The 13,012-nt window shown below is 39.3% G+C and overlaps 1 protein-coding gene across 1 annotated transcript; it reads left to right on the plus strand.

The window, feature by feature from the left end:
- Positions 1 to 60: 60 nt before the first annotated feature.
- Positions 61 to 7,342, plus strand: znf346 (zinc finger protein 346). Its single transcript, XM_005748309.2, has 7 exons — positions 61 to 161; positions 1,716 to 1,819; positions 2,558 to 2,653; positions 3,411 to 3,558; positions 3,647 to 3,874; positions 4,003 to 4,102; positions 5,675 to 7,342. Exons 1-7 carry the CDS (start codon positions 104 to 106, stop codon positions 5,874 to 5,876), a joined length of 936 nt encoding a protein of 311 aa, XP_005748366.1. The 5' UTR covers positions 61 to 103; the 3' UTR covers positions 5,877 to 7,342.
- The last annotated feature ends 5,670 nt before the right edge of the window (positions 7,343 to 13,012 follow it).

Consider the following 13,012-nt stretch of genomic DNA (forward strand, 5'->3'; position numbering starts at 1 on the left):
AAAAAAAAAAAAAAATAGAGAACAGACCACAGTGGGAAGTCCTTTTCCTCTGCCTGTGAGTTGCGCATGCGTAGTAGGACGCCGCTGGCTGTGAGTAGAATCTATGGCCGTCGCGATGCAGACCGACGATTTTCCTTACTTACCTTCGGGACCAGCAGAGAGTATGTGCTGTTTATTTAACAGTTTAACGTGTGTTTTAGAAGAAAAGGGCGCAGTTGCACTGTGTAAAAGCCCTCCCTGTTATAGCTTAAAATACCGGCGCTGTTGTTACCTTCGCAAAGCTAACGTTAGCCGGTACTTAAGCAATAAGCGCATCGAGTTGCTAAAATGTGCTATGCTAGCTGTAGCCGTTTCGGCTCCAAGGTCGACAAGAGCACGTCTGCATCCGATGTTGCTTTTCAGTGACTGTGAAACATTTCGCCTGAATGGTTACTAATATGGACAGAGGGAGGCATCTTTGGCTTGGCATCAGCTGAAATGCGTCTTTCACGCCATGCGGATTGCACTTCTGCTGGTCTTGCTTGTGTGTTTAGTAATGCAAGCAAGATACATGTGAGATTTCAGCTCGGGACAGTGTCATAACCGCAAGTGTATGAATTATGTAAAAGTATTTGTTTTAAATTTATGCGTGTCAATATCCGATTCGATGTATTTCCAGATAGTTATCCAGGGTGTAGACCTTAGTGTACATACTCTTTATGTTAGTCTTGGAGAGTCTGTTTTGTTTGTTTCCCCCCCTCTACTTTGGAAAGGATGCCACGACCATCCAGTGTGTTTTCTTTGGTGGACTACAGATTTTTTTCTCCAGTATGTTCTTTCAGTCTCGGAATACATCAAATCGTTGATTGGGCGACTTATCTTTCCACTATACACTCTTTGCAGCCTAAATGGAAATTGTGACTGCGATCCAACCACAGATTCAATTGTCCATTTAATTTTGATGCCTCGAAAAAGACTGGCTTTGTAATTCCTAAAACCTTTCCACAGTTTGGCTATGAAATGATAATAAAAAAAACTACAGTTTTTTTCCCTTCTGATCCTTTTTCCATTTTGGTTCCAAATTCCACATGAGCATTGCAGCGTCTTCTGTTGAGGTCCTGTCATGTTCAAAGCTGTGAGGAGTGTTTGCATAACAAGACGCCCAAGTCTGAATAACAAAAAGCTGTGACTTTAACAGGATTCTGAATCCTCTAATGTGACACATTCAGATTGTAAATGCTTAAAAATACACTGTGCTCCTACATGTGTAAAGACGATGTGACATGTCATGCCATCCTCCTACAGAGCTGTAACCAACCAATTCGGCTGCCTGTCACGATAATACACCACCTGTTTAAAAAAAATTATTTATACATATATATTTGACTTTTGAGATATCAATGTGAATTAGTGATCTGCTTGGTATGAGCCAAGAATGACTAAGACTAAAAATGTTGTTCACAGATGTTTGCACAGGCATTGCCATAAACCCATAGGCAAGATAATAGTTAATCCAGAAAATTGTTTGTATTTTCCATAACACTATTAAATAAAACCAACACAAAATAGTGCATTTAAGCTCCTACATCCTTGGTAAGTAAAAGGAGTAGCTCGAGCAGATATGTTGTTTGAACTGCTGCCACAAATAGTCTCTTCACGTTGTGTTATAATTGCATTTTCCCAGATGATGTAACCTGATTTGAAGTTTCTCTCTCTCCCTTTCCCCTCCTTTGCAGTAAATAAGATGATAAAGGAGCATGGCGACCTGTTTTCTGACTCCCAGTGTAAAGTCTGCAGTGCTGTCCTAATTTCTGAATCTCAGAAGTTGACTCATTATCAGGTCAGTGAGCCCACGGTCTGCTGCGTGCTGCTGTGTTGGTGTCAGGGGACTTAGCTTTCATTAGATGGTGCTACAGTTTTCAGGAACAAGAGAAAAAGTGCACACTTATCACTTTTTAAGGTGTTATTATTGAATAGACTTGGCACTACATTAAAAGTTTATTTAAGCTGTAATAGCACATCATCATAAGACTGTCCAGTAAATCACAAATATAGCAAAAGAGGGCAGAAGGGCTGTCCAACCAGCTGAGAGTAAGTGGACCTTTGGCCACACTGTTGACCAGATGTTTACTGTGATGCACTTCTGTTTTTTTTCCCTGCTGTAAAGTGGATGATGAAGAGGAGACAATTCTAAGTTATTCTAAATTTTGACAAACCTGCAGATGTAAACAGCTTTTCAAATACTAATATTTAGTTTAAGTAAAATGGTTGGACATTGTTTGATTTATACGTTCATTTGTGATTGCTGGCTCTCATTGCAAAGAACCAAACTGAAGAAAAGAAGGAAATACTTACATCTAAAACCGTGTAGTTGCAGTGTTTGGCATTTATTGTGTAGTAAATTAGCAGTAGTAGATTGATGTCGATCCATAAATGCAACACTGAAATGGTTATATTAAATACAGTTATATTTGAGTTGAAATATTGATATGTTAAAGTTTGGAGACATAAATGTGTTAGAAATGTGCAGTGAATGTTTGTGTCCACTGTGGAATAAACATTGTGCTTGTCCTTTCAGAGCAAGAAGCATGCCAACAAAGTGCGGCGCTATCTTTCCATCCAAAATGAAAAAGAGCCAGCACTCAAAAAGCTGAAGCCCTTAACGTCTGACAGCGTGAGTAAAAAGTAGAGAACTCAAACCAGTAAAAAGTAGAGAACTCAAACCAGCACAAAGAAAACTTTTTATGAGTCACTATTACCTCGCCAACGATAAATCTGAAACAAAGTACTTTTAGAGATATCTTTGATCTTGAGCAGTTGGCTCTCCCAGTGTGTCTTGCACTTTTTCAGCGGGAGGTTTGTGTATTTTAAGACCATCAGTGAATGTTCCAGTCATATCTGCCTGCTCTTCAGTTTATATAAAACCTGCTCACATCAGCTAGCTGGGGCTGTCAGGTTTTCAAAAATTGTGATGAAATTATTCAGATGAATTTAACACAGTCTAAATAGTTTATCCTGAAATGCTCCCCAGCAGTCGTGGAACACACTGAGAATTATTTCATGATTGCTTCATTCACCATCAGGATGCCTAAACTAGGACTAGACTAGGATGTCCTCATGAACTGGGGGAATAGTTACAGCCATGTCCCACCGGTAGGAGGCCCAGGACAGGACACTCTACAGAGATTATGTCTCTCGGCTGGTTTGGGAATGCTCAGGTTGCTGGGGTACAGAATCTGAGTATCTCTGCCTAAATTGCTGCCTCTACAACCTGAATCTGTATAAGGGTTGATGGGTAGATAGGTGGATCTTTTATTCAGAGATCAATTATTAAGTCATACAAGTTGTGGAAATTAAACTTGCTGATAATCTACTGAAGGTTGAGGCTTTTTTTTTGCAGTAAAATTTGATTGATTTATGTTCCTGTGCAGGACTGTAACAATGGAGACACAGACCGGTTTAAGGTGTGTCATGTATGTAACATGACCTTCTCTGCTCCAGTAGTGGCTGAGTCTCACTATCAGGGCAAAGTTCACGCCAAGAACCTGAGGTTGAAAGCAGTTGGACCTCAAGCTCTAGGTATTTAGCTTTTGGTTTTATCTCATGTGTGTATCCTTTATGTTACCCTTTATGAAGTCTTTTTTAAATTCTATGTCTTCTTCTGCAGTAAACTCCCAAATAGCGCCAACTCCTCAACTAAAGAAGAAACCTGCAGATGATTCAAGCGGCACTCCAGTGACAGGAAACAACAACAATCCAGACCGTTTCTGCTCCATATGTCAGGCCTCATTTAACAACCCGCTCATGGCCCAGCAGCACTATGTAGGCAAGAAGCATAGAAAACAGATGACAAAGCTTAAACTGATGGAGACGTACGGGCCATCCACAGCACCAGGTCCGATTGCAGAAGCATGAGTTTGTGCAGTTCTGTTTTGTTTTTTAAAAAAAAACAACAACTAAACTTTCAATATGCAATAAGAGCACATTGTTTGAAATTGTTCCCTACTTTTCATTGATCTACAGCTTCCACAATAAATGGCTATCCATGCACCATCTGCAACATTGAACTGAACTCTGTGGAGCAGTATCAGTCGCATATCAGCGGAGCCAAGCACAAGAATCAGTAAGTACAACATTGGGGTTAGTTTTGTTTTGAAAACAGAACTTTTTGGCACCATGTGGTTACCACAAAGAATCCACAGAGTCCTCAAACGAGCAAACAGAACATAACATAGCTACTTTTCTGTTGGCTGTGTACATGTTTGCTTCTCTCCTACTCTCACTCATTCTGCATTTTGATATAGCCGAATTCACAATAAATCTTTTATCACATACACATTTTCTGTTCCTGTTGTCAGAAAACAAGATGACAATGAAATGCTGATTGATTGATTTCTTTTATATATTTATATTTTAGCACAGCCCAGAAACTACAGGGAGCCATAACACTAACTAGTCCACTTTGTTCTGCTGTGACATCAGACAAACCCTACACTCACATGTGTTAAAAACAAAGACTGCTGAGAACTGGGCTGTATGTAAAATTAAAGTTATTGCTCAAAGAGAAAGTTAGCACACCATGGAGCTGGAGCCATAGCAGTTAAGTGTGGCAGTATATACCAAAAGAGCTGAGTAGCTCCCGCTGGCTGCATCTCAGGGTTACACACAGACCTGAAGGCAAGCAGCTGTTCCAGTTTGAGTTAAAGTTACAGACACTGAAACTGAGCCCGAAACCACGCGTATAGAAACATATTATACAAAATGATATATATCGTGGTATTTTGCGTTGGAATTTCAGATATAGAATCAGGGCACCGGTGAGACTAATATTAATATAGGAAACTAACTTGGCGCTGCAGCCTCACAGCAAGAATGTTTCTGGTTTGAACTTACCAGATCTGATATGTCTCTGTGTTAACCCTGAAATAGACTGACACCCTTTCAGGGTGTACCCTGCCTCTTGCCTAATAATAGCATCCATTCATTTTCTTCTTCTTATCTGGTTTGTGGGGTCCGAAGCCTAAGCAGAAGAGCCCAGACCTTCCTCTCCCCAGCCACCTCCTCCAGCTCTCGGCTGGCCTTGGTCTACCCCAGAGCCTTCCCCAGGTGGCATCCTTGTTAGATGCCCAATCCATCTCAGCTGGCTCCTTTCAAATTTACCAGTGTAACCCTCCCTGGGATAGGGTTACCAGCCCCCCACCCCACCCTTCAGCCAGGGGAGGGAGCAGCATCTGGTGGCCTGGCCCGTCCTTTTGAAGCCCCACCACCCACAGGGGGCGCTGTAGGGGTAGGGTGCAGTGTGTGTCAGGTGGCAGTCGAGGGTGGACGCCATAGCGGCCTGATCCAGCTGTTGAGGCTGGCCATCTGACCCTTTGAAACAATAGTAACAAAACTGAAACGAGTAAAGCCGGCACAGAAATTAAAAGTAAACTGAAAAATAAAAATAAATACAAAACCATCAAACCACAGATGGAAGACAGTGGACAGTCTCCATTCTTTACTTGACCACAAAGAAGTCCTTTACATATTGTGGACCCTGTCTTCTCTGTGGCAGGGACTAAGCTAAAGCACCAACACCCACATGAAGAAGTGCATTTTTGAGACCCAAGTTGATGGTGCACAGCTAAAACATGTAGACAACACATCCTCTGGAAAAAGAGAAATGTCCTAAAAATAATTTTCTTTTATTTCAAAGAGTGAAGAAATCGAGCATGAAGATCACAGAGAACAAACACCCGGCAGATCAATCGTACAGCAGCGATAACCAGTATGCTGCCCCCGATGGCCAGTACCCGCCCGAGGAGGAGCAGTTTGGCAGAGACGACAACTACGTAGGCGGAAATAACCAGTATGCTCCAGAGGACACGGCGTACACAGAGGAGTACCAGTACACTTGAGGCTGGACTGGGATGGACTAAAGAGGTTTCAGTCAGGACTTGGAATGACACACAACAACCAGCCCCTTTAACGTATTAACAAAAAATCAACCTCTATGAACCTTCAGCTCCTGTCAGTCTCTTCTGAGTAGGTGTTTCCCTGGAACAGAGTAATGTAGCTTTGGATACTGGAACAACATTTTGAGTTTCTCACCAAAAAGGTTTTTTTTCTCTTTTTGTTTGTTTGTTTTTATTTATTTCTCTTTAAATGGAAAAAAAGAAGCTTTTCACTCGTGGAAAGTTATTTAACCCTTCAGTGCGTGATAAAGGAAGTGTAGTTCAACATCCGGGCTTAGTGTACAAACACCAAACACTAACAGGGGAAAGTCTGCTTTGAAACTTTTGTCTTAAGGGTTGGCAGCAGTCATCCCATGTTTATCCCTAAACTAACCCGTATTAACATCTCATACCTGAGCCACATGCAAGCAGTGAACTCTACAAAGCAAAGCAGCTTCATACTTCTCATGTCACCTCTTCGGTTTGGTTTGTAGGTCCTGTAAATGCATTTATTGAGACACGCGCCTTTTTCACGTCTCAAGACACAGTAACTTAGTCAAACTGAGGCTTTATGTGTGGATTTAACAGACTAAAGCTGATGTTTTAATGTCCTGGACAAAGCTGATATTATTGTTCAAGTGGCCCACAGTTTTTCTTTTTTTTCCCCCTTGTCTTGGTAGCTGCAGTTTTTACTGTAAAAACACAAGAGTAGGTGAGCCTCAATTAGATAATTTTAGTACTTCAAATGGTATCCAAATGTGTCAACAACAACAACCATTGTATTCAAAGTATTTGATTATTATTATTGTTTTATAAAACATTATCTTTCTAGACTTTAAGCATACAAATGTTATCATGCAAAGTTTGAACCTCATCATTGACTTTTGAAACAAAGTATAATTTTCTTTTTTTGTACTGTTTAGTTAAAGTCTCATTTTCTTTAAGAGTGTGAGGTTATTAATTATCCCAAGTGTCCAAACTCTGTAGAGACTGATAGATGCTTTCTGAGCTCTGTAACTACTGTCAGTAGCAGAGATCACAGTATTTACCAAGGAGAAGAAAAGAGTGATGTCAAATTAGGAAGTGATGTCAACATAAGAATGACAATAACGTTTTATTAGTCTGCTTTTCCTCATAAAGAATTGGTTCAATATTTTAATAATGAATGTCTTCAACTTTTTGGCTAAAGGGAAAAAAAGATTTTGTTTGGATGTAATTTATACCAAGAGGGCTTGTGCATACTGTACAGTACATCCTGTATTTAAAAAGCAAAAAAGAAAACAACAAACGTGGGCTTTTTGTTTTTACCCTCATCGTTTGAGTGTTCTGTGTTTTTGTGATTAAGATTTGCTTTCGATGAGTTATGTATCGCTGAGGGTACAAAAAAATGCTGCAAAGGTGTGTATAAAGTAGAGACATGTTTTAAAAGAGCTCACAGTTTCATGAGTCTTTTCAAGAAGGAGGAACACAAAGGAGATTAATGTCGGGAAATAAAATGATTAAATGCATCTGCTTCTAAAAAGCAAAATCAGTGATGTGTGAGGGCACGGCTCAGTAGAGAAATGTGCATGTAGGTGTGAGGTGAGGTAGGGGAAAAACAAAATCACAAGGGAGACGAGTGTCTGGAGACTGCACAGACCGGCAGCATCAGTGTGGCTCGCACCCTGTTATCCACTCTAAAAGAAGGAAGGAGTTTAATTCAGGCTCAGTTTAATAGTTTATATCTATGAAGTAGAGCGGGAACATTAAAGGAAAAAGGTCTGTAATGGTTATATGCACCCACACGCTCAATCAGTTTATATGAATCTGTTTAACAGATGAATGTCAAAAGAAAGTCTTTATCTTATAAAGCACTTTTCAAATTCCACAGTACAAAGTGCTTTACAAGGGCAAGAGAATAAAGCAGTAGTAACAGGAAGCACTCCGAGATCGCGAACTTTTGCCAAGGCAGCTCACTCTGTGGCCAGTATTTACTTTAGGGTAGCATGACTTATGTTTATTTTGATTATACAAACATATGTAGGAGTAGGTAATGGATAATGGGTATTGATTTGTAAATACTGACATGAATAAGTTATTATGTAATAGACTACAGTATATCTCTAACTAGGCAGCTCATGACAATCCTTTCTTTAAAGATGTCACACATTTTGTGGTCATCTTGAAAGAAAGGCACATCTGAACCGCAAAAGTGAAAACGTGAGAATTTTAGGTGCAGTTTTAAAGATACAAATTTGACCTTCAGATCCCAGATCAAATGTGATATGTTGACAATACACAACACACTTGTATGACTCAAAATTTGAAAGTATATTCTTTTTAAGTCAACTTTTAAGTCATTTTTTCCAAAAGTTACAGTTTTGAAATAGGAATCTGAAATTTTGACTCTAGGTTGGCACAAATTGTTTTGTTTGTTTTCAGTGGCAGAAACAAGGTTGAGTAGAAGCGAACAAGTCGACTGACCTGGTTTCCACAGACGGGCTCTTCCCAAGCCTCTGAGCCCTGACTGCAAATGCTCCTTCCCCTTTAGTTTTCAGCTGGGCCACTAAAACAGAAAAAAGACCACAAGCTAAAAAGAGGATAAAACCAACCGAAAACAGAATACATTACAGTTAATGACATACAGCAGTAACATGTCAACACAAGGGGAGTGGAAAGAGTTGAAGAAATCATCAGTCCATCATAGCTGCCCCCTAGTAGCCTGAGCCTATAAATTAAGGACTAGTTCAGGGTCACCTAAACCTGCCATAATTATACATAGAGATGGTGTTAAAGATCTTTTTGGGTTTCTACTGAACCAGTCTGAGAGAAAAGGACTTTAGTGGGTAATATAATATGATGCCTTTAAGATACGACAGGACCCAAACATGCAGGGCCTTGAGGAAAACATACTTTTAGGTGAAGTTTGTTCCAGGGGTTGATCACGTGCTTCATTCTCCTCTTTAGCATGGATAAAGTCCATGGTTTCATTTGGGGTGTGATGAAAGTACACCCAGGCGATGAGAGGCCTTTCTCTTGTATATTTAGATAAAGTTTAAATTGTTTTTAGACGTTTAAAGGCCATCACTGTGAAAAGTAAACTGGTTTCAGGAGGCTGACATTACATCCTTTGTGTTACATTGAGGAGGTGGAACAGACTGGATGAAGATCATCTCCTATCTTTCTCAATGCATAGCTTTCCATAACTTACAATGAGACACCTGCTGAACTTTTATTGCTGATAATTTCCCAGTTTGATGTGAAAGAGCTTGACCGGTCTGCACAGAAACTGTGATCCAGAGCGGTTCGAGCAGTTTGACCTCTCTCACACTTGTGTGGTTGTTGAGACAGTGGATTTGTCTTTGGAAGGAGAAGTTTAGCTCTCACACATGGGTGGATTTATTTTAAGGATTATAATAAAAACAAAGAGAATAAAACTGAAACATTTAAGGTAAAAAACCAAAGGCCAAACAGAATCTGTGCTTCAAAACCGATCAAGTGTTTATAACTTGAGAAAATTGTGTCCCAACCTTTGTGAGCTTCCTACAAGATTATATGCAAGACTTCATCCACCTGGTGGCGCACTTGCTCTTCGCTAGTGCTGGGTAAGAATGAGATGAGACACTTTTCCATAAAAAAGAAGGAAAAATGCTAGTGGTTCCAGAAAAATACTTGAAATTAAAAACAAACATGAATGTTTTCCTTAATGCACTGCAACTTGTTTTATTTCTTTTCAATTCTAATTTGACATCATCGCAGGATTTTTATGCAATTTCCTGGTTCTGCATAAGCACAAACTAACAAATTCTGATTATGCAGCCTGTAGATTTGCATATTGTTTGACAGAATCTATAAAACTATAACCAAACAACCCAAAATAATTATTTTATTTGGGTTTAAATCCAGATTTTTCACACTTCAACCCAGTCAAAAAAGGACAGGTTTGTACAGCTATGTCATGTGAGACCTGCCATGAATGTATCCCAAAGAAAGGACACTTCACTGACACATTTTGAACAAACACTTGCATGCTGTTTTATTTTTCACCTGGTCCTGATGCAAAGGAGGTCACGTTGGCATGAATTTAAAAAATTTCCTGCAGTAAAATAAATGTAAATTAATGCTTCTACAAAGACAAAAAGCATGCACTGCATGTCTCCAAAGTCCTTTCAGACAGACATTTGAAATATAAAGGTTTGCACTCTGGAAGTTACAGAAAGGCTAAGGAAACTATACAACTATAACAAACAAACAAAGTCGCGAGTGGCCTAAGTTGATGAGTATCACAAGTCTTACTAATCTTCTATTAATCGCTTATTAATGTAATAAATATCAAATAATTTATTACATGCAATTCTGCTACTCAGCGTCTGAACAATGCAGAAACAAGAAGCATCACCTTCTCCCCTTTTGTGCATTTGTATCATTTTTACCAGCGTAAATGTGATGCTCAGAAAGGCATTCATAGTGCAGCACTGCAGCTATTTGTACAGTACGTATGAGTGTCTCGCATACAGTATGTGGAGCACACAGGGTGACATCGGGATAATGTCTAAGAGCTGCCAGACAAGATGATTTGTCTTGGTCCGCTGCAGGCTGAATGGGTTTCACCAGCATTGTAATTCAATTAAAAGAGGAATGTCAGTTTAAAATGCTCCCAGTCTGGTTTGTATATGGCATCTGTATCTTTTTTTTTTATTCTTTACAGCATCCGCCAACAGACAATGCTGAATAAATTGTGTTTTATTGTCAGTTAAATTTGTCTACTTGCCCCAAAAATGCTCTGGTTGCCAGATTGTGTTTGAGAGACACTTTAGCTGCCTTGGAGCTCTAAATTTCATCATTGTCTGTATGTAAACACAATGCGGGTTTCTACTGATTTGCATTTTAAGTGCAGCATATGTTGCATCCAGATGTTGCTTCTGCTTTAGAGAGAAACAGATGCATTGGATTAGGAGTTCAGCATCAGCAAGCTACAAATAGAGTGCTCATTGTATCGTAAAACTGTCTTCTGTTTAGCAATGAGAATAAAAGAACAGAAATTCCCTGCATGTTGCTCCAGTTATCGAAGCGTCAGAGAAGAACAGTGCGATGAATGCAATTAGAGCACCGTACAGCATGTCAAAGTAAGTCTGATAGGGGCGGACACAGCGCCCTTCGGTTTGTTTTTACATGACCCAAAAATGACTATTCTGATGCTGCTTCAGTATGTGATGACAGAGGGAATATAAAATATGACACTAGTAGTAGTTTTTGGCATATTAGTGGTGCAAGTGTGTGTACCTTTGGATGGTTATCAAGACCAACTCACATTTGACATTTCATATCATCTCCAATCCAACAAACAAAAAAAATATATACAATATTTTCATAATTTGCCTGGTTGCAATAATATAGAGCCTGATTTTTCATGGTCAGGGTAACTTTATCAGTATTGTGGTAGAGAAAAGTCACTGTGGAAGTCCTATTAATGTTTAATTGGAATTCTGTGTTTCCTTTATTTATTATACCAAAAACATTTACCTGTAAAGGTATATACTTAGACTCAAGATATGAGTTGGCTGAGCTTGTTGGTGATATTTAAAAACCTGCAGCATCAGTGGCTCCCCTCAACTCTGTGTTTATTAGCAGGTAAGTTAAATTAAAGATTGCGTAGTGGTCCTTTTGATCCCATTTAACTCTCAGCTGGTCTAACAGCGCAAAAGCATTTTACTCAGGAGAATTGGTAAAATTAGCGGTGACCCCTGCCGTGACCCCTGCCGTGACCCCTGCTGACGTTTTAAGTCACTTCTGCATTGATGTTCATTCATTTTTTTATATACAGTCTCTGATTACACCTGACTAATGTAATTTGATTATCAGGACACAAATGAGATTTCAAGTAGACTTTGGTGGATTTAATTGTCTAAAAACAAAACTTTACTGTTTCCTTCCTGTTTCCTGTATAATTTTTATTTTACATAAGATATAAAATTTTTGCAATATCCAGAATGGCAAAAGCTTGCTTGGCAAAAATGGGCTAGTCTTTTAATCCAAACGATGATTTATCTCCAAACAAATGAATGTGACATCACTAAATAGATCTATTCTTCTGCAAATACGGTTGTGCGTCACTGAGAGAGTGTCCAATCAGAAAAGGCTAATGTTTATCTATGTGGACTTTTTTGTATTTATTGCTTATTACTGCATTTAAGCAATAACTTTTTGATTACTGATAATTTCTTTTAAATAATGCAGTGAGAAGCAGCTCATGTCTCAGGGTTAAAATGGAGGGAGAAAGTACAGTACGTAGCTTTCCCCCCCCCAATCTGGTGTCTTGTTCCATTTCCTGCACTGTGTAAGCCGTGTCCTCAAAGGATCAAAAGAAAAATCAATCCGGCAAAGTTGCTGAAGGTTTTCTGCCATCGGATCTTTGCCTCCTCTGTTTGCAGGATGGGGGTTTCTGATTTACATCTCAGATATAAAAGAAAACATCAGTGTCTGACTCTGTTTTATTTAATCACGCAGAACTACACACTCAGGAAGGAAGAGTATAAACCTCCAAAATCCTGATGTAACTCTAGATATTTAAAACAGACCCCTTTTCCCTCCCTCTGACACTGTGAAGCAGGAGATACTCTGCATGTTTAGCGTCACTGTAGAGCTTTTTAGGAAGGTCCAAGCACCATAACTAAAAAGATTTGCTTTTATTATTTTTTTTATTGTTCCCTTCATTAAAGTCCGTTTGTTCTATGACAGAAATGTTGTATTTCATGGCTTTACGTGTCTTGTTGCATAGCTTGTTTGCGAGTTTTTGTGAGCATATTATGTTGTTGTAATCATTTTTCACATTTTAAACACTGAACTTCTAAGAGCAGAATAGAGAAAATGATAAAAAAGAAGCACAAAGAGACCAAAAAGTGTCAAAGAGCAGAATGAGGCAGACTGCGGGCTTGCACTCTGTAACAGCTTTCGGAAGATTTTTTAAATGGAGCCATCCGCAGGCCGAATGCATCTCAATGAACAACGAACAAAAAAGAAAAAAAAATCCTCCTCTTTTTGAGGCACAGGTGCAGGAGCTGCACTGCACATAACGGGATTGCATTAGGGTGATGAATTCTTATTAGATAAGGTGGTAGATT

Source organism: Pundamilia nyererei, unplaced genomic scaffold, assembly GCF_000239375.1.
Source record: "Pundamilia nyererei isolate P.nyererei 1_Seehausen unplaced genomic scaffold, PunNye1.0 scaffold00219, whole genome shotgun sequence".
Taxonomy (NCBI): Eukaryota; Metazoa; Chordata; class Actinopteri; order Cichliformes; family Cichlidae; genus Pundamilia; species Pundamilia nyererei.